Source organism: Sus scrofa, chromosome 14 (assembly GCF_054392235.1).
Source record: "Sus scrofa isolate SSC_HxYL_T2T_F1_AM1 chromosome 14, Sscrofa_HxYL_maternal_Yorkshire_Landrace_v2.0, whole genome shotgun sequence".
NCBI lineage: Eukaryota > Metazoa > Chordata > Mammalia > Artiodactyla > Suidae > Sus > Sus scrofa.
The window spans coordinates 24,443,427-24,465,952 of NC_139396.1; the positions used below are offsets into that span (position 1 = coordinate 24,443,427).

General features: G+C 43.3%; 2 protein-coding genes across 13 annotated transcripts in view; one reads left to right on the forward strand and one right to left on the reverse strand.

The window, feature by feature from the left end:
* SLC18A1 (solute carrier family 18 member A1) overlaps positions 1-20,976 on the reverse strand; it is a 46,216-nt gene extending 25,240 nt beyond the window's left edge. For 2 of the 9 annotated variants that reach the window (XM_084994593.1, XM_084994595.1), the window contains exon 1: positions 6,562-6,698. Coding sequence is in view for 6 of the 9 variants with exons in the window: in XM_084994589.1 (XP_084850715.1) it covers positions 1,000-1,360; positions 3,013-3,136 (485 nt within the window). In the remaining 3 variants the exon portion in view is untranslated. Of the gene's footprint in view, positions 1-999; positions 1,361-3,012; positions 3,238-6,561; positions 6,756-8,180; positions 8,318-8,823; positions 8,928-10,419; positions 10,727-20,791 lie in introns of those variants that run through there. The other 7 variants (XM_084994589.1, XM_021072272.2, XM_084994590.1 and 4 more) reach the window with 7 other exon arrangements.
* ATP6V1B2 (ATPase H+ transporting V1 subunit B2) overlaps positions 20,566-22,526 on the forward strand; it is a 29,021-nt gene continuing 27,060 nt past the window's right edge. For all 4 annotated transcript variants that reach the window (XR_014826417.1, XR_014826418.1, XR_014826419.1 and 1 more), the window contains exon 1: positions 20,566-20,726. Coding sequence is in view for 1 of the 4 variants with exons in the window: in XM_003483379.5 (XP_003483427.1) it covers positions 20,591-20,726 (136 nt within the window). In the remaining 3 variants the exon portion in view is untranslated. The remainder of the gene's footprint in view (positions 20,727-22,526) is intronic.

A 22,526-nucleotide genomic window follows, 5' to 3' on the forward strand; every position in this document is an offset into this window, starting at 1 on the left:
TAAAAGAGAATTAGAAGAAGAAGAAGAAAAAAAAGACACACCGTAAACCAACTATAATGGAAAAAATAAAAATCATTAAAAATAAATAAATAAATCCAATGAGCCAAAAAAAAAAAAATACTATTTCAATAGGCATCCAACATAACTTGCACTATATTTTTCATGTAACTAGGAACAGAAATGCGGTTGAGTGCGTGGTAAGACATGTCTCTGCATGAAGATACAGAGCTTGGAGTTCCCATCGTGGCTCAGTGGTTAACAAATCCGACTAAGAACTGTGAGGTTGTGGGTTCAATCCCTGGCCTTGCTCAGTGGGTTAAGGACCCGGCGTTGCCTTGAGCTGTGGTGTGGGTCGCAGACGCGGCTCAGATCTGGCGTTGCTGTGGCTGTGGTGCAGGCTGGCGGCTACAGCTCTGATTAGACCCCTAGCCTGGGAACCTCCACGTGCCGCAGAAGCAGCCCTAGAAAAGGCAAAAAGACAAAAAAAAAAAAAAAAGATATAGAGCTAGACTGCAACATGTGAATGCATACAAACAACATGCAAATTTATCTACAGGCCAGGACCCAAATCCTCTTTGCCAGAAAGGATAATCTAGTCCTGGTGTATATACCTTTTTGAAACATCAGGATAATCCCAAACACAGCTACTAAGGAACCAGTGCTCTGGACTTCAATAAGCCTATCCTATTTCCACCCTTACCCCAATTGAGTCATGTTCCAGGACAGTGAAGTAAACCCACAATATACGTCTGTTCGCTGGTTCTTGTCTTGGTGCTCAACAGTCATTACGTCACCCAGAAAATCTCATGCCCAAGGCACTTCCTCAATATCCTGTTATCCTTTGGGGTAATCAGGTTCCCAAAGAGCTGACTTCTCTGGCATGCAGACAAGTGAGTTTTCCTTTTTCAAATCTCTTTAACTACCTTTCTGATACCTCAGCCTATCCTCTTATTTCTGAGTCCCTGGGTACCCTATGGGGCCCTGCACCCACTGAGATACCTGTTGGTGAGAGGCCCCACGAATGGGTTGACCAGAAGTTGCATCAGAGCCTTGGAAGCAAACAGAACCCCGACCCATATGTTCTCTTCCTTCAAGAATTCTGTGCCTTGAAAGCAGTTGTTTTTATGTGTTGCGATGGCTTCGGTGACAGGAGGGGGGGTAGTGCCAGAAGTGCCATTTGTCCACGCTGTGCCACTTGGCACACTTTCTTCAATGGCTACGGTGTTGTTTTCAAAGAAGGAGAAGATGGTGGAAAAGGCAGAAGCGAGGGCAGGCTGGGTAGTTGAGGTTGGGCCCAGGTACAGAGAAGTGTTGACATCTTTGAACTCTATGGCATAGAGGTAGGTGGGCACAATGGGCACTGAAAGTTAAGAAGAACAATGTGATGAGGGCTAAGCACAGACGGTCTTTGGATCACCTGTCAGTTCAGAGGCATTACCATGAAGTTCAGATTCAAGCTCACGAAGGTGTCTGAGTGGCATGATTTGAAGCCTACAAAGACTGTGCCTGCCCAGACCATCCTATTTGCTTAAGTACCTAAATTCCAACTATCATACAATTGATCCTCGCTATTCTCAGATTCCGTATCGGTTAATTCGCCTACTGGTCAACATTTATTTGTAATCACAAAGTCAACGCTCATGGAGCCATTTTTCTTAGATATGCAGAGATTGGAGGAAATACTGAGTCACAAATGCTCACTTTTGCAGCTAAGCTTGAACGAGGTGGGCTCTGCCTTCTTGTTTTAGTTCTCACAAAGAGATGCAGAGCCTGGAGATGGCAGGGACAAGACAATGAGGGCAAGAAGCTCCAGCTCTGGGGCTGGTTGGGCAGAGCTTGAATCCCAGCTCAGCACCAGTTAGTGAAGTGTCTCAGCCACGTCACTCAACACTTCCGAACCTCATGTTCTCTTTTGTAAAGAAAATAAAATCTACCAGAATGTGTTGTCTTTAAGATTTAAGATTATAAGCTACGTGTGTGTGTATGTGTTTCCCCGAGGAGCAATTATTTAGTACTGATTAAATCCAGTGGTCACAGAAACTTTATAGAGCATAACTACCACAAATAATGAGACATGATTATATTGGAGAAACACTTTGTCTCAGAAAGATTCTCGTATTTGGGGAGTTCCTGTCATGGCTCAGAGGTAATGAACCTGACTACTAACCATGAGGACGCAGGTTCCATCCCTGGCCTTGCTCAGTGGGTTAGGATCCAGTGTTACTGTGGCTGCGGCTCCGATTTGACCCCTAGCCTGGGAACTTCTATAGATCACAGGCGCGGACCTAAAAAGACAAATAAATAAAAATAAATAAAAATAAAATTTAAAAAAGCATATATTTCGGAGTTCCCTGGTGGCCTAGTGATTAAGGATTTAGCATTGTTGTCACTGCTGTGGCTCAGGTTCAATCCCTGACCTGGGAATTTCTGCATGTCATGGCTGAGGCCATAGCTAAATAAATAAATAATGTATTTTACCCAGGAGAGGAAACAGGTTGGCATATGTAAAAATGTACTGGCATACGTTAATGTAAAAACTGATAGACCACCAACTGAAAAGAAGGACTGTGAGGGAATGAACCACAGGAAAGGTAGCTTTTGATAAGGAGTTGGAGGTCTATAGTAAGTGTGTATTTTGATCGAGCAGACGCTGGATGGCAACACAGCGAAAAGATGCTCACTATCTCAGAGGCCTGCTGGCCTCTCAGGACCTTGGGAAAATGGTACAGGGAGGAAGAAAAGTAATGCCAGGTTTGGCTCCAGGTCAGTCTCTTTGTTTTGAATAGATGCTCTGAGTCTCTTTCTCTCTAAACCTCTGGGGTCTTTCAGCAAAGGCTGGCATGCTTCAGACTCCATTTCCTGCTGTTTCCTCCCATCCCCAGCAATCTTTGTGTTTTCAAGCATCAAAGGAGAGCTTCTCAAGTCCACTCACTGCTGAGTTCTCACAGGGTGTGTGCTGCCTGCTGGGACCCTGAGCAGATTAGCCCCCCAGCCCCAGACCCCCGAACGTACCCACCACAGTAAGCAGCATGTTGTCCAGGAGCAGGGCGACAAACACCACCAGCAGCACCAGCTTCGGGGACCCTCTCCCCTTCTTCAGCAACTGCTGGGGAGCATCCCAAACTGCCCTGAGCATGGTGAGGGCTGGGCCTGGGGCGTCTTCTCTGCCAGGCTCTTAGGGAGGATCCTCTTACAGTTACGGGTCTTCTGCAGCCTTTGCAGAAAAGGGGGTAAATTCTGCCCAGACAAGTGAAACTCAGCTATGAATATGAGAAGTACAAAGAGCCACACATGCTAGTATGGTGCTGGAAACTTTTCTATGCCTGTGTCTCTATTCGATTCTTTTTTTTTTTTTTTTTGGTCTTTTTGCCATTTCTTGGGCCACTCCCACAGCATGTGGAGATTCCCAGGCTAGGGATCTAAGTGGAGCTGTAGCCACCGGCCTACGCCACAGCCACAGCCATTCAGGGATCCAGTCTGTGTCTGCAACCTACACCAGAGCTCAGGGCAACACCAGATCCCTAACCCACTGAGCAAGGGCAGGGATTGAACCTGCAACCTCATGGTTCCTAGTTGGATTCATTAACCACTGAGCCACGATGGGAACACCCCAAATCCATTCTTTCTAAAAACAGAAATACTGTTGTTTACGAATATAACTTCATGTGCCATGCCAGTAAATTATTGTCTATGTCTATGTACCACCCCCAAAATTATGGCCAGTGGTCCATGCATCACCCCAAAATAGACCATGTGCCACAACGGTTATTGATGCTGCCCACAGAGAAACACTGACCTAGACCAACCCTGTCATCTCATAGATGAGAAATCTGAGACTCAAGAGGCTAAGAGATTTGTCTTGGGTCGCACCATCACTGTAAAATTAGAACAAAATCTCAGGTGGTTTTTTTTGTTTGTTTGTTTATTTTCGTCTTTTTAGGGCTGCACCCACAGCATAAGGAGTTTCCCAGGCTAGGGACTGAATCCGAGCCACAGCTGCCAGCCTACACCATAGCCACAGCAACGCCAGATTCGAGCAGCATCTGCAACCTACAGCACAGCTCACGGCAATGCCAGATTCTTAACCCACTGAGGGAGGCCGCAACCTCATGGTTCCTAGATAGATTTGTTTCCACTGCACCTTGACAGGAACTCTTCAAGTGTTGTAACTTACAGGAATGTACTCCACCATCCTCCCTTGCCCTGTGGTACCAGAAACACTCTTCTTCTATGTTGAAGCTATAAACTCTGGCTCAGAAAGGTGTGCTATTTTGTGCAAATAAAATACTAGCTTTCATAAGTCATTTTCTACTTTGGATTTCATGTCATTAGTCAGCATTAAGTCATGGCATTTTGTTAAACTTCAGGTAATAACAGCTACTAGGAAGAATTTCATTTTCTTTTATGTTTCTGCTGTTATATAAGTATCAAAAATTCCAATCTTGGGAGTTCCTGTCGTGGTGCAGCAGAAACGAATCCGACTAGGAACCTTGAGGTTTCGGGTTCAATCCCCGGCCCTGTTCAGTGGGTTAAGGATCCAGTGTTGCCATGAGCTGTGGTGTAGGTCACAGATGTGGCTTGGATCCCAAGTTGCTGTGGCTGTGGTGCAGGCCGGCATCTGCAGCTCCGTTTCAACCCCTAGCCTGGGAACCTCCCTACACTGCAGGTGTGACCCTAAACAAAAAGCAAAAAGAAAAAAAAGAGAGAGAGAAAGAGGAAAAAAAAAGAATTCCAATCTTATAATTTTTGGGGGGGTGCACCTGTGACATATGGAAGTTCCCTAGCTAGGGGATGAATCAGAGCTACAGCTGCTGGCCTGTGTCACAGCCACAGCAACGCAGGATCCAAGCCACATCTGTAACCTACATGTGGCAACGGTGGATCCTTAACCCACTGAGCAAGGTCAGGGATCAAATCTGCATCCTCATGGATACTAGTCAGATTCATTTCCTCTGAGCCCAACAGGAACTCCCCAATCTTATAAATTTTTAAACACATCACCATCATGAAATAGATCAGGCTCTAAAAATTGTATATCCCTTGATTTGAAATCTATCTTAAAGAAATAATCAGAAATACAGCCAAAGATTTATGTTTAAAATTAATAATTGTTGAATGATTTATCTTAACGAAAAATGATACATGTTGATGATGAAACATAGCTAGCTCTTCAAATAATGTTTTAAAATAATTGTGATGACTTAGAAAATACTCTTAATATGTTAAGAAAAAAAGGATTTTAAACTGTATTTATAGCTTGACCTCAATTCTATGAAACGGAAACATGAATGTGCCATTTTAAAAGACTAGACAGATACATGCCCAAGTGCCAGCTGTAATCAATGACTTAAGTTATCTTCTTTTTTCCTTTCCTGTAATTTCTTTTTTTTTTTTTTTTTGCCATTTGTTGGGCCGCTCCTGCGGCATATGGAGGTTCCCAGGCTAGGGGTCTAATCGGAGCTGTTGACACCAGCCTACGCCAGAGCCACAGCAACGCGGGATCCGAGCTGCGTCTGCAACCTACACCACAGCTCACGGCAACGCCGGATCGGTAACCCACTGAGCAAGGGCAGGGACCGAACCCGCAACCTCATGGTTCCTAGTCGGATTCGTTAACCACTGCGCCACGACGGGAACTCCAGTAATTTCTAATTATTTTATAATCCTTCTATAATTAACTACTCCCATAATACATGCAGTAAATCATTTTAAATGATTATCATTAGGGTTCAATAGTCAGCCTCAAATGTTGGAAATATCCCAGCACTGAGCTACTCCTTGCTAAGGCAAGGGTTGGAAGCACACCGTCCATACTACAGTTCCAAGTGACCAAGTGGTGCCCACAGAACTAAATTTCCACATCAGTTTTAACCAGAAAATGAAAGCAAATCATTTAAGACTCTATATTTCTCTGTGTTAAGAAAAAAAGGTATTTCTAAATGCAAGTTGATTTAAGATACATAGGAAATGTATGCATAAAAAAATAGGAAGGGACAAAAAAAAGCAATGGAAAACTAAAACATATAAAATGGAATGAAATAAGAACTCTGAGGACAGATAAAAAATATACAAGCAAAAAAAAAAAAGAAAGAAAAGAAGGGAGTTCCCGTCGTGGCGCAGTGGTTAACGAATCCGACTAGGAACTATGAGGTTGCGGGTTCGGTCCCTGCCCTTGCTCAGTGGGTTAACGATCCGGCGTTGCCGTGAGCTGTGGTGTAGGTTGCAGACGCGGCTCGGATCCCGCGTTGCTGTGGTTCTGGCGTAGGCCGGTGGCTATGGCTCCAATTCGACCCCTAGCCTGGGAACCTCCATATGCCGCAGGGGCGGCCCAAGAAATAGCAAAAAAGACCAAAAAAAAAAAAAAAAAAAAAAAAAAAATATATATATATATATATATATATATACATATATATATACAAGCAAACCAAACCAAACCACAACAACAAACCAAACCAGACATTTGTTGACAAAGCAGCAGTAAACTTTAAGGTCATCATTTTCTGTTGAAAGACACAAATTACAAGGAAGGATTAAATGTGTCCAGAGAGAGAAACATCTTACCTTAGAGCCCACCTTGTGTGAGGGACTCAGTGAGGTATTGGCAGCTGTTGGCAGTTCAGCAGGGACTCCTCTCTGAAAGTGGATGTGCTGATGGATTTATTGCCACCTGTTATCTGAGGATGTCATGTGTGCCCTTTGTCCACAGAGATTTAATTGGAACCTTAGCTCCCTGCGTCAGAGGCAGGAGAGCAGCACTGAGGAGGATAAAGAGAGGAGAGAAATTATCCTAAACAAAGATGCACTGGGCTACACGCTGTTTTTCATCTGTGCTTATCTTCCATCAAACCCATTAACTCTTGTCTGGGTCTGAATACAAATTGGAAGATAAAATGGAACCAGAGTACAGTTCCTGTCCCTTGCTATTTAAACAAAAAGGCTCTATGTATCCAATTGCTTTCTGGAAAGAAAAAAAAATCTTAGAACACCTGCAGGACCAAAGGAAAAAAAAGAAAAAAGAAAAAAGGAAAAAAAAAGAAGAGAAAATACATGCAATCTATGCATGTGTTCTCAAGTATAAAAATCCAACACCTATGGCCTCTGTGTAGCCATAGATTATGTACTGCCATCTCAATGCCTGGTTCATAGAAGCCTCCAGTAAATACTTCTTAAATAGATGACTGGATGGATGACTACAGGAGAGAGTACGGCTCATTGCAGAATCTTGGAGTGACCTTATAGATCTCTACTTTCATGACATTAAGGGTCATCAGTAGAGCAAAGAACACAAATAATTTACAAAAGAGCAAATACAATGAATGAACAGAGTAACAGTGGAGGGAGTTCCCATTGTGGCGCAGCGGAAACAAACTTGACCAGGAACCATGAGGTTGCAGGTTCAATCCCTGGCCTTGCTCAGTGGGTTAAGGATCCAGAGTTGCTGTGAGCTGTGGTATGTTTCACAGATGTGGCTTGGATTCTGTGCTGCTGTGGCTATGGCATATTCCAGCAGCTATAGCTCCAATTTGACCCCTAGCCTGGGAACCTTAATATGCCATGGATGTGCCCTTAAAATATAGAACAAACAAACAAAAAAAACCAGAGTAGCAGTGGAGATGTCCTGAATGTGGAACTTGTAAGTCCCTCCTATTTGTCTTAATTAATTTGGGAACTTTCGTTTTACGGCTCAAAAGATAGAGATTCAAAGGAAAGTTGGAAAGAGAAATAGGAAGAAAGCCATAGAAATAGGAGGAGGGGAGTGTATGAATGTGCTATTGCTGATGCAACAAATGACCACAAACTTAATGGTTTATAACACAAATCTATTATCTTAGAGTTCTGAAGGTCAGAATTCCAAAATTTTATTTTATTTTATTTGGCTAAAACTCAAGGTGTTGGAAGAGTTGCAATTTTTTTAGAGACTCCAGGAGGGAATCTGTTACCTTGCCTTTTCCAGCCTCTAGAGACTGCCTGCATTTCTTGGCCTGGGGCTCCTTCTACCTTCAAAGTCAGCAGCACAGGATTCCCCCCATCCCCCCACCCACCACTTCATTTAACTCTCTGACTCTCTCTCTCTTAGCCTCTTGTCTCCCTCCTTACTTAAAAGAACTCATGTAATGACATTGGGCCCATGAAGATAATTCAAGATAATCTTCCCATCTCAAGATCCTGAACTTACTCACATCTGCAAAGGCCCTTTGCCATGTAAGGCCACCGATTCACAGGTTCCAGGATTACAGCATGGCCGTCTTGTGGGGATGGGCATCATTCTGCCTACCCGGGGAGCATGGCATACCAGCTTCCTTACACACCCTGTTGCCTAAGCCAATGTGGAAAAAGGGCATTAGAGCCAAAAGATGGAGGAGCTATAGTAATAATAAAGACATTTACAAGATTCTGGGCATGGGGCAATGTCTTGCTGAGGCCCAAGTGACACTTCTGCCAGCACGGCCTCCTCTCTAAGTACCGCTTTGGTACCCCGAGGTCTTAGGGCAGCCACCAGCAAAGCGAAGCAGTGTGCAGAGAGCATTAGCAGCATAGGGCTTGGGCAGAGCACCTGCCACAGGGGAGAATAAAACCTTCTGAGATAGCACCAAACAACAGATGCCCCATATAGTTGGAAAACCATGGTTTAGAGTTGCTGAGGGCCTGAGAGAACAGGTACTGGCCAACAATCATCATACTTTGGGTATTAATAGAAACAACAGCAACAACAATAATAGCTATTTATTGAGCCCCTGCCACTTATCAGGCGTATTTCTTCTATATACATATAATATACATTATACATACATTCCCGGTAAATGTAACCATGCTAGTACTCACACACTAGCCAAGTGTGGAGCGCTCTCATAAATGTCCATCACTGTTAAGAATCAGTGTTGTCGATCAAACAGGAATCAGCGCCTATCTTCCTCCTGTTCAATTTTCTAATATAAACAAAAATAAAGCTGGTATGAACATGGAGAAATGGAAATTCATATACACTATTATAAATTCATATACACCATTGCATGTATACACTGTGCAATTCATACACACTATTATAAATTCATATACACTACTGCATGTATACACCATGCAAATAAATATAATTCTTTGGGGGGGTGCCTCCATGGTATACAGAAATTCTGGGGCTAGGAATCACACACTGCACCACAGCAGTGACAATGCCGGATCCCTTAACCCCTGAGCCATCAGGGGAACTCCCAGATACAATTTTTTTAGAAAGCAATTTGGCTTTCTATCTCTTGTCTCTTAAGTCATAAAATGTCCATACCTTTTAACCTAGTAATTCCACTTCTTAGGAATCTATTCTAAGAAAATTAGCTAAAATTGGCTAAAATATAGGGGGAATATCATAGGCAATGAATGTGAGGGAGGCAGTGAGGGAAAAACTGGAAACATCTCAAATGTTCAACTGTAGAAAAAGATTTAATTACATGGGCCTGAAGAACTGCCATGTTGCTGTTAAAACAGAGGAAAAAAGATTATTATGGAGGCTATATATCAACCTGGAAAAATTATATATGTTCATACATAGATATGACAATGAGGAATAAAACGGTAGGATATAAAACTTCATGTAAATTCATAGTAATACTATGAATAATTGCCGAAAAGCGGAAGCAACCAATTTATCCATGGATAAATGGATAAACAAATGTGATGTTTACATATGGTGGAATATTATTCAGCTTTTAAAAAGGAAGGACATTCTGACACATGCTACAACATGGATGAATCTTGAGAACATTATGCTAAGTTTAATAAGAAAGTCACAAGAAGATAGAAACTGTTTGACTTCACTTATTTGAGGTAACTAGAGTAGTCAAATTCATAGAAACACAAAGTAGAATTGTGGTTTCCAGAGTCCAAAGGAAGGAGGAAGCAAGTTTTTGTTTTGCAAGCTGAAAAACCTCTAGAGATTGGCTGGTTGCACAACCATGTAAATGTACTTAAGGCTACTAAACTGTCACTTAAAAATACATTTTATGTTACATATATTTTACTATAATTAATTTTTAACTGTGCATTTAATTATCTAGCTATAAAAACTGCATAGACATAAGACAAACCCAATGAAGTTATATTAGTGCTTACGCTAAATGGCAAACATTATAGGAGATTTTTAGTTTATTATCCAAATTACAGTGGGAACATTTCAAAAATAAAAAAGTCGCCAGCAAGAGGAACAGCTCAGTCTATGTGTGAGGAGAATGGTAGACACTGTGTCCTCAGGACTAATGATTTCTGGCCAGAGCAGACTGTTGAGAACAATCTAGAACTGAAACGGAACTTAGAGGCTCTTTGACAGTGGATCTGTTATCACTTCAGTTAAAGCAGCGGGAACACAGCATCATCAGACAGACAGCTTTTTTCCTCCAGACCCAGTAACACGTACAATCTAATTACACTTACATTTGGCTGTGGCTGCCGTGGCCTGCCAGAGGAGACGGTCCCTGACTGCGACATGGACGGTAGTTTTGTTTTGCATTGCTTCCTCTTTCTCTTGCTGATCAAATATTTAACAATCAATTCAAACTTCCTCTTGTATCAGGCGTATGTCAGCATTCCAGTCTTGGAGTGGAGGGGTTCAGTTGCTGTCACAGGCTTCTGAAAAGAAGCCCCAGGGGGTTGCCACTTTGTGTCTAGGACCTGCATGGCACTGTGGGCCCTGTAAGAAGGATCTCGGTCCAAAATGCTGGGACTTGCTGTGTTTCGTAAACTGGGAAAAGAGCTTGTTTCAGATAAAGGGAAACAAGATGCTTTAAAAACCAAATCGGGAGTTCCTGTTGTGACTCAGATGATTAAGAATCCACCGAATAGCCATGAGGATGCGGGTTCCATCTCTGGCCTCGCACAGTGGGTTAAGGAGCTGTGGTGTGGGTCACAGATGCAGCTCGGATCTGGCATTGCTGTGGCTGTGGTGTAGGCTGGCAGCTGAGGCTCTGATTTGACCCCTAGCCTGGGAACCTCCATATGCCTCAGGTGTGGCCCTAAAAAGACAAAACAAAACAAAACAAAAAACACCCAAAATAAAATTTTTGCTAACTTTGCTGATTTACAGAGTTCCCATGAAGATTCATGAGTAAATTAACAATAAGCACTTAGAAAAATGCCTAGCACCTAGTAGGCACATAATATCAGATCCTATGCACTTACTTAGTAAAACAGTAATACACTGACTCTGCTCTGGAGACATCTGTTTGCTGGGGGAATTTCCAAACACTAAGTTCCCTAAAATAAATTCCTCTTTAAGACGCAGCATTCATCATGAACTGCCAGAGCTATTATGTATTGCTAACCATGAGAATGTATGCGCCTTGCTCAAAAATCACGAGACCCGCAATATTGTTCCTCTAATCCAAATCAGCCACAAATTCTGTCTAAAATGGAAAAGATCAGAGTTCCCATTGTCACTCAGTGGTTAATGGACCTGACTAGTATCCATGAGGATGGGGGTTCAATCCCTGGCCCTGCTCAGTGGGTTAAGGATCCAGCCATGAGCTGTGGTGTAGGTCACAGACTCAGCTCAGATCCTGCATTGCTCTGGCTGTGATGTAGGCCAGCAGCTACAGCTCCAATTCAGCCCCTAGCCTGGGAACCTATATATGCCACAGGCGCCCCCCCCCCTAAAAAAAAGACAAAAGACAAAAAAAAAAATCAAAAAGATCTGCCTTTCTATGGACACTGATCTGACCTAAGTAAATCCTAGCTGACCTTTCTCTTACCAGTTAGGCAACTGGGCATGTCATCCATGCTGTTTTATATGTTCTCTCTGTCCTGTGTGTTCACCTTCTTTTCTTTTTTTTTTTTTTTTTTTCCAGTCTTTTTAGGGCTGCATTCACAGCATGTGGAGGTTCCCAGGCTACTGGTCAAATCAGAGCTGCAGCTGCCAGCCTACACCACAGCCACAGCAACGTGGGATCTGAGCCGCATTTGCAACCTACACCATAGCTCACCACGACACTGGATCCTTTAACCCACTGATCGAGGCCAGGGACTGAATCTTCCTCCTCATGGATACTAGTTGGCTTCATTACCACAGAGCCACAATGGGAACTCTATGTGTGTTCATCGTGTCTCTACAATTTAGCCTTTAGCTCCTTAAAAACATATTTTACAGTAATATCACCTTGACTTTCAATATGTGACACAGGCCCAGACACATCGCTGGCCTGAGGATAATGAACTCGGCCCAATGTCCTCGCCACTTGAGAACCGGGAAGTGTCCGCTAGTTCTTCTGAGGTTTTCTAGTGCCTACCACGATGCTGAGTGCATTACAAGTGCTCGTTCGGTATCCATTTGTCAATAAAAAATGCCATTCAAGCTTTTGCTGCACTTTCCCATTGAGTACATCATAAGTAAGCCAGGATATAAGGCCTTTTGCTAGCAATAGTCAGACTGACAGAGACAGTACAGGCACATTGCCATGACAACTGATGGAAAAGGGGAAATGATCCAAGTTAGAATAAATCCCTAGAACTTTTCCTGAGAATTGCACATATTCTAAGTCCAGCTTGTCCCAAGGTCATCTTTGCCACCAAAGAAGGGGCTTCAGACAGACACCAGGTCAGAGCTTGGGTCTTGGATTCTCACTTCAGATTATCAGAAGCCCCCACCTGTCCTAGGAATAACTGACTCTTCCAAAGTTCCCTTACATGGGAATAGAATAGCCCATCTAGCAGTTACTGTTGTGGCTTAGCAGGTTAAGAATCCGACATAGTGTTCTTGAGGATGTAGGTTCGATCCCTGGCCTCGCTCAGTAGGTTAAGGATCCAGTGTTGCCACAAAATGATGTGTAAGTAACAAATGCGGCTCGGATCCAGTGTTGCTGTGGCTGTAGTGTAGGCTGGCAGCTGCAGCTACAGCTCCAATTCGACCCCTATCTTGAGAATTTACACATGCTGCAGGTAAGGCCCTAAAAAAAGAATAGCCCATCTATAACTAGTCTGCATAAGACAGACTCTCCCAGACTTATCCAAATGTGTACACAGGAGACAAAGCCAAAACTGGGCAGCTATGGAAGTTATGGAACAAAAAAAAAGGATGGCCTAAAGTCTAGAAAGCTTAGAGTATCTTCCTAGACCTGCTTCTCTTTTTTTTTTTTTCTTTTTAGGGCTGCATCTGAAGCATACAGAGGTTCTCAGGCTAGGGGTCGAATCGGAGCTGTAGCTGCCAGCCTATACCACAGCCACAGCAATACAGCCATATCTTCGACCTACACCACAGCTCATGGCAATGCCAGATCCTTAACCCATTGACCGAGGCCAGGGATCGAACCTGCAACGTCATGGTTCCTAGTCAGATTCGTTTCTGCTGCGCCACGATGGGAACACCGACCTGCTACTATCTTGCTTCTGGAACTTGGGGAATCACTTTACTTCCCTGAACTCAGTTTCCTCATTTGTTAAATAAATTGGAGAATTAGGTCTTAGTTAATCCCTAAGGCTTATTTCAAGTCTAACAGCCATAAACTAGTCTTAGAGGTAAAACGATGAGATCTCGTCCAATGTTGACTCTGTCACTCTTCACTACCTTTTCCCCCCAATTTCTTTCAGGTCTCTGCAAGACAGGAGTTTTCATTTGCCTGATCACATGCTTATTTTACTACTAGTCAAATCTGTTGCCTGTTAAATGAAAACTGTCAACAGTTTCATATTTAAACAGAAGTACCTTGACAGTTCTTTTTTTTGGTCTTTTTAGGGCCGCACCTGAGGCATATGGAGATTTCCAGGCTAGGGGTCGAATCGGAGCTGTAGCCGCCAGCCTACGCCACAGCCACAGCAATGGCAGATTCAAGCTGTGTCTGCAACCTACACCACAACTCACAGCAATACTGGATCCTTAACCCACTGAGTGAGGCTGGGGATCAAACCTTCATCCTCATGGATGCTAGTCAGATTCATTTCTGCTGAGCCACCACGGGAACTCCCTAATTTTATTTCTGATTTAAAAAGTGTGTAGGAGCATATAAAAAAAAAAGATAAAAACATAGAATGCAAAACATCTCATAACTCAGAGGCAGTCACTGTTAACATCTGTATATATTTCCAATATCTTCTCTGAGGGTATATGTATACATATAGATAATAGAGATTATACTATGTGGGTCATTTCCTACAGAATTTCTACTCAATATTGTATTGCGAAAAATTTTCCCATGTTTAAAATATTTTTCTGGGAGTTCCCATGGTGGCTCAGTGTTAACAAATCTGACTAGTATCCATGAGGATGAGGGTTCGAACCCGGCCTCGCTCAGTGGGTTAAGGATCTGGCGTTGCCGTGAGCTGAGGTGTAGGCTGCAGATGAGGCTAGGATCTCCCACATTTCTATGGCTTTGGCGTAGGCCAGCATCTGTAGCTCACCCCCTAGCCTGGGAACTTCCTTGCTTCAGATGCTGCCCTGGTTTATGCTTTGTTCCATGGAAATGTACAGAACTAGTGATTTGATTTGCTGTGGTTTGTCCGCATCATGTTTTCCTTGATCGGGATTTTCCAGCAAACGAAGAGAGACACCCATTACAGCAGGAAAAACTAGGTCGCTGCAGGAGCTTTTCTTCCTCTGCCCTTCTATAATTTTCTTCCCCAATAATCATTTGTAAAAAAGAATAAGCGGTTGGTTCCTAGTTGGATTCATTTCCGCTGCACCATGACGGGAACTCCAAGAATAAGTGTTTGCATGTCTATTTGTAATGCTGATTTCTGGAAGCCTTCTTTTAAATGCTTGAGAACTATGATATGAAATCTTCTCAACTGACATATGGAGACTCTGAGACAAAAGGAATTGAGGATTGGCCCAGGGTCACACTGTTCATAAGGGGACAGTCGACACTGAGACGGGAGCTGGTGACTCTGAGTCTCATGTTCCAACCATATTCCCTGCTGCTGAGGCCAGCTGGTCTTGCATTCTTTGGGGGTAAAATAAGGATAGGATTTCAACAAACAACAACAGGACAGTAACCAGTATACAATCTGATAAGGTGAGTGGTCTTTAGGAGAAAAAACCTTCATATGGAAATATAAGATTGGTGGAGATTGTTCCTTCTCAGGAAAAGAGCAACACATTTGCATTAATCTATTAGATTTTTATTATGAACTATGTGCAAGTTACCTTGCTAGGTATGACAGATGGAAGACACAGATAATTATAAAATAGAGTCCCTGCTTAATACAAACTAGTCAGGGAGATATGCCATTTATAAACTCTTGGAAAAGAGCCTCACACATAGTAATTAATATGTACATTATTGATCAAAGCATACAATAATAATGCTAGTTAAAACATATTGAGCCCTTGCTATTTACCAAATACTTTGCATTAATCTTTCTCTGTCTCTCTCTCTCTTTTTGCATTAATCTCTCTTATTGCTTGCAAGTTTATGAAGAAGGTAATATTATGATCCTCATTTTGCATATGAGACCCAGAGGCAATAAATAAACAAATACATTTTTGTTTAAGATGATAAAACAATTAGGGTAAACAAGGCTTCAGTGAAATCTGTCTGGCTCCAAAGACCCTTAACTATAATGTTGTATTCCACCCCGTCCTCAAGAGATCCTCTCTGTAATGGAAAAAAATAAAAATCATTACATTAAAAAAAAGACAGAGAGATCCTCTCTGTGTGAATGTGACTTCGGACATCTGACATCCATTTTAAAACAAAAAAATAGACCCCCCCCCAAAAAAAAAACCCTGCAATATCAATTATTTATATCACTGAACTATGTCTTCGGATTTTTAGCAGTGTATGAAAGTGTTTACCCTATTGCAATTGGTCTACATCTGTGTTTAGCTCTTTTCACTGTTATTTTATTTCATTATTTTATTATTTTAATTTATTTTTTTTTTTTTTTTGTCTTTTTAGGGAAGCACCCACAGCATATGGAAGTTCCCAAGCTAGGGGGTGAATCAGAGCTGTAGCTGCTGGCCTGCATCACAGCCACAGGCGCGCCAGATCTGAGCTGCGTCTGTGACCTACACCACAGCTCACGGCAACACCAGATCCTTAACCCACTGAGCAAGGCCAGGGATAGAACCTGTGTCCTCATGGATACTAGTCAGATTCGTTTCCCCTGAGCCATGATGGGAACTCCCTTCACTATTATTTTATATAAATAATTCCATAGGAGTTCCTGTTGTGGTGCAGTGGTTAATGAATCCGATTAGGAACCATGAGGTTGCGGGTTCGGTCCCTGCCCTTGCTCAGTGGGTTAACGATCCGGCGTTGCCGTGAGCTGTGGTGTAGGTTGCAGACGCGGCTCGGATCCCGCGTTGCTGTGGCTCTGGCGTAGGCCGGTGGCTACAGCTCCGATTCAACCCCTGGCCTGGGAACCTCCATATGCCGTGGGAGCGGCCCAAGAAATAGCAACAACAACAACAACAAAAGACAAAAAGACAAAAAAAAAAAAAAAAAGAGTTTCAGGGTCCTTTGAGAATCTGACAAATACCTACAAGTCATCTCTACCAAAGACGTCCATATGTATACATTTTGCCTAAGAGCTCACAGATTTCCATGGGTCCCCAGTTAATGAAGTCTGTTATAGCAACCTTATCTCTATCATTTTTTTCCTTCAAAATGCTTTCCTAAACTACTCTCTTCTCTACATCCCACTGCCAATCCCTCCCATCTGTATCCAAGGTTACAGAGAAGAACAATGCAGGAAAAAAAAGAGAGAGAGAGAGAGACCATGCTGTCCTTACAGTGATGAGTTCTGTGATGGAGGTCAGGCCAGCATGCTGTGGATGGCTGGAGGAAAGCCATCACTCTAGCTCGAGTCATCACTGCTCACCCCAGACAAATTTTTTTTTTTTTTTTTTTTTTGGTCTTTTTGCCTTTTCTTGAGCCGATCCCTCGGCATACGGAGGTTCCCAGGCTAGGGGTCTGATCGGAGCTGTAGCCGCCGGCCTACGCCAGAGCCACAGCAACACAGGATCTGAGCCGCGTCTGCAACCTACACCACAGCTCACGGCAACGCCGGATCCTTAATCCACTGAGCAAGGCCAGGGTCACCCCAGACAATTAAAATCACTTCCTAACAGGTCTTGATTTCTCCTTTGCCTTCTGCTCTAATTCATTTTTCTTAGTAGAACAAGATGCCATTTTAAAGCCTAACCAGATCACATTATCCCTTCGGAAAACTCTCCAATAACACTAAGGATAAAATTCAAACCCCTACCCATAGCTTCCGAGGCTCTATCTGACCTGGTCCAGTCCTTTCTCCTCCTGTTCTCTGCTAAGCTTAATCCATCCTAGCCCCACTTTCCTTCTGCCTAAGGACTTTTGCATTTACGTTCCTCTCTACCTGGATCACATGCCCCCTGGAGAATCCATGACTTTCTTTCTCTCTTCATTTAGGGCTCAGGTGGCAGACAGGCACATTTCCTGACCACACTCTCTAAAATCTTCTCTCCCTCCTGATCATTGTTTACTGTTCACTCTGCTTTATAATTTTTCATCACACTTGTCCCTGCCAGGAACTTAATTAATATACTGTTTGTCTTCTGACTTTTTCACTCCTATAAGTGCCATGAGAACAGGGACTTTGTTTACATACTGGTGTATCTCTAGGACTTACAACAGTACCCAGGATATATAATAAGGTGTTTCCATATTTATTAAATTCATGTTGGGATTAATACTTTGTTTATGCAGTAGAAACCATAACTGATTCCTGATCAGAGTAAAAAGTTAAAGAAAACTTTTTAAAAAAAGAAAAATCTTGGGAGTTCCTGTAGTGGCACAGCAGAAACAAATCCGACTAGGAACCATGAGGTTGGGGGTTCAATCCCTGGCCTCGCTCAGTGGGTTAAGGATCTGGCGTTGCCGTGGCTCTGGCATAGGCCGGCGGCTACAGCTCCAATTAGACCCCTAGCCTGAGAACTCCATATACCACGGATGTGGCCCTAAAAGACAAAAAATAAAAATAAAAATTTTTTAAAAATTAAAAAAATAAAAATCTTGGAGTTCCTTTGCGGTACAGCAAGTTAAGGATCTGGTGTTGTCACTACAGTGGCTTGGGTCACTGCTGTGGCGCAGGTTTGATCCCTGGCCTGGGAACTTCCACATGCTGTGGGCACAGCCAAAGCATTTTTTTAGTTTGTTTTTTAGGGCCACACCCATGGTATATGGAGGTTTCCAAGCTAGGGGTGGAATCAGAGCTGTAACTGCTGGCCTGCACCACAGCAACAGCAACGAGGTATCTGAGTCATGTCTGTGACCCACACCTCAGCTCATGGCCACACTGGATCCTTAACCCACTAAGAGAGGCCAGGGATTGAACCTGTGCCCTTATGGATACTAGTCAGGTTCATTTCTGCAGCTCCATGATGGGAACTCCAAACAAATTTTTTTTAATAAATAAAAAATAAAATATTGAACTACTCCTAAAATAAAAGGATAAAAGCTGTAATGATAGTTAGTCTGGTGTTCATATCTGAAACTTAGCTATTATTGTGAAAAATTAGCATAAGATCAGATTTGGAATTTCTATAAAAAAGAAATGCTTTGTATTTGGGGGGAAAAAAAAATCAGTGTGAATACAATTTAGAGGACTGAAAATACACAGAAAGGTTATAAATTAAAAATAGAACTCTTAATTGGCACAACATTGTAAGCCAACTATAATTTTTTTAAAATCGTTTTTAAAAAAAGAATTCTTGAGGGGTTCTCTTGTGGTGCAGTGGGTTAAGAATTCAGAGTTGTCACTGCAGTGGCTCGGATTCGCTGCTGCGGTAGGGGTTCGACCCCTAGTCCGAGAACTTTCATATGCTGAAAGCAAGACAAAAAAAAAAAAAAAGCAGAAGTTTCATCTTCATATTCACACATATATACACATATGTACTTAGAATGTATACAGATTAATCTACTCTATATACAAGTTTGCAATTGCTTTTTTAAAAAAAACCTTAATTTGGTGTTTCCGTCGTGGCGCAGTGGTTAACGAATCCGACTAGGAACCATGAGGTTGTGGGTTCTATCCCTAGCCTTGCTCAGTGGGTTAAGGATCCGGTGTTGCTGTGAGCAGTGGTGTAGGTTGCAGACTCGGCTCGGATCTGGCGTTGCTGTGGCTCTGGCGTAGGTTGGCAGCTACAGCTCCAATTAGACCCCTAGCCTGGGAACCTCCATAAGCCGTGGGAGCAGCCCTAGAAAAAGCAAAAAGACAAAAAATAAAATAAAATAAACCTTAATTTATCTTGGAAGATTTTAAAAATTTCAACACTTAAGGCTGTACTAATTCTTCAAAGGCTGAGGAATATGTTTGACTAGGCCAGAACTTATGAAGGGACATGTACCTTAGATTATTTCTACAGTTTTGCTATTTCACAAATGTTTCAATAAATATCTCTGTATACATACATGTATAAATATAGATCACATATATTATATATAATAATATATATGATATGATATCTGATAAATCATAAACAATTGAAAACATTTGTTAGATATACCGATATATATATATATCACATCACAATGGTTTTCTAAAGGCCAAATGCAATGGCAACTTATATTCCTGCTTGCCTTCTCTTCAGTTTTTGGCATTAATAGTACCATAATCCATCCTTAAGATTTTCTCCTCTTTTTCTTCCAGGACATGTGCTCTGGGTTCTCTCCAACTCCAGTAACATCCCAAGTTTGATTACAGGATGCTCTTTCCTTTACTCATTCCCTAATCTTGGTCTTTAGCATCTTCCATAGTACGCACACTCTCTAGCTTATTTGTTTTATTTTCATATTACCAAATGGTGATATTATAAATTTGATCTTGGATTTAGCCCGGAGATCGACTCCTGGGATGTGTACCTATTCAGTCCAACAGAAATCTCATTCTGAATATTCCACAGGCAACTTAACCAAACAGCGCCCCCAATTAGCTTACTACTTCTCCTCCTCCACCACCAGTAAAATTCCTCACTTTCCTTCTCTATTTTCTACCCAGTAATCAGCACCAAAACCCACCAAGCACTCGGGCTGCAAGCCTGTACTGCCATCTTCCACAGCCAGCTCGTCATTCTTACACTAGTTCTGCGCCCTAAATACTTTTCAAACACATCCCACTTTGGTCTTTCACGCTGCCACTATCACCCTAAAACAGTCCAATATATACATATTTTTGAACCGATATATAAGTGAATGAATTGGAAAGGAAGCTAATAAAGTGAAAGAAGTAATAGTCACCGGAATAGGTTCTATATTGTTTCTCAAAGCAATTTTTAGAACTCTCTTCACTCAAAATAATGAAATGCCGTAACGAAATAGACATCGGTTGGCGTTTTCCTGCATGGAATCGCCTTTCTTCCCCTTCCCTCTTGTCTTCTTTCTCCCGCAAACCTTGCCTTTCTCTGGGTGCCTCTCCCTGGCCGGGCGCCCGCCCCCCAGCACGCTGGTCAGCTCCTCTCGAGGGCGCGCGGGTTTAGCCCCGCCCACGCGGATCCCGAGTCACAAGGACGCCGGCGGGCGGGGCTCAACCAAGGGGGCGGGGGCTTCGCAGCGCGCTTGGGCGGAGCGGGGCGCGGGCCGCCCCAGCTATATCTGCGCCTGCGCGGCGCCGCTGCGGGGCCAGTCGGGACGGAGGAGACAAGATGGCGCTGCGGGCGATGCGGGGGATCGTGAACGGGGCCGCGCCTGAGCTACCCGTATCCACCAGCGGGCCCATGGTGGGGTCTCGAGAGCAGGCGCTGGCAGTCAGCCGTAACTACCTCTCCCAGCCTCGTCTCAGTGAGTATTCGAGAGCAAGACGGATCCTGTCTTTGCTTTTAGCCCAGCCCCTTGCTCCCACTCACCTGCTTAGCCAGAGGGGTGGGGTGTGTGACGGGGTTTGTTTTTCCCTCTGGCGTCCCCATATTCCGACCCAGACGTCTCTCTCTAGGAGAAGATTTGAGTGTACCTTAATTTCCGTGACTGAGGTGGGCTAAGTGCAAGAGCGGCAGCGGGAACTTTTTTCTGGGTTGGTGGGCTGCTGGCTCTTGCCCCGCCCTCTCCAGCTTCCCGGGGCTGGAGCATGCTCAGGCGCTTGCTTCCTGTCTCGGAGGGAAGGCTGCTCCTTGCCACTCCTATCCTAATCTTCCCCTGGCCTCATTTGGATCTGCAGGGGTCAGGGGAACGTCCCTTCCCATCTCCTTGCCCGGGGTGTGGACCTCAGGGCAGGTCCTGCGCTCCTGCGGAGGGAGACGGTGTGGTGTCATCGCTGACGTGGTGAGGCCTTTCGTGGATGGAGGTCAGGCCCACAGCCAGAGGGAGATGTTGTTTGCAGGAGAGGCTGCTCCGCAGGAGAACACCTAGATATGAGAGAAAGCTAGAGCTGAAAAGTACCCTGCAGGTCATCTAGTCTAGCCCTCTCATTTTACAGTGAGACGCCTAAGGTTCCGGGAGGGACAGGGCTTGCCAGGGTCGACACCTCATTATTCACAGAACAGGAATATACCAGGTTTCTTGCCGGACCTTTTTCTACGATTGACTTTGTTGAGTGCAAGGCTGTTTTGGGGAAGACAGCAGCTTTGCCTATATTATATACCATATGTGCAAAGCATATGCATAGGCATGTTTGCGTTGTGATTGTAAACAGACCTTCATAAAGCAGGCCTAAGTGGACTGCTCAGCAGTTCCCAAAGAAATGATTCTTGTGTAGTAGCATCAGACCTCTTGCAGAGCTTCCTTAGGAACTGGGAATGAGCCCTGGAAATTGACTGTTTAAAGCTTAGGAAAGCACCGGACGTTTCCCCCGGTGATGAGACCGTATTTGCACTGGTTACTTGCCAGAGTACCTGTTTGTGGGTGGCTCCTTGGTTAAAAAGAATTTCAGATGAAGGGTTTCAGTTTGGGGCGCTCTCCTGCCTGACTAATCCCATCCTGATCAGTCACTGGGTCATGTGATGGCACTGCAGAGTGAGGAAGAAGGCGACTTGAGTCTATGGTTTGCGGAGATGTGCTTTTTTTTCTGGCAGTTATTTTCATTAGAGAATGCCTGTTGAGAGTTTATAGGAACTGAAATAAATGGCTTAAGAAATTGGCGTTCTTATATAGACTTTGACAATAAATTTGTACCTGACAGTTACAGATACTCTTATGAATTGCCTTTGTGTGTTTTATTGTTCTTTGGGTAGAGTAGATAGACATTAGTGGTGCTTCTAGGAAAAGATTATAAGGGGCAGTAGTCATTTTCCGACGATGTAATTTGTTCACTGAATTTCAATTCAGAGAATATCGGCTGAAATGATAACATAGTTGAAAGAGTACTGCATGATTAAAGTTGTAAACCCCTATAAGGGAGATGAGTATGATTTCTTAACATTCTGTGTGTGCTTAGCCAGTGACTGAAGAACTTCTCCAGAGAAGATTCCTCTGGACGAAATTGTTGCAGCATAATGCCTAAAACAGAAGCTTTAGAGTTCAGGAACCCCTTTTGTATCCTCAGGGCCTGGCACAGTATTTTACAATTGCTATATAGCTTACATTTAAACCCCTTGTTCTAATAGTGGGTGAAGTCATAATGTGGAAGGAAAGGAACCACGGTAGGGA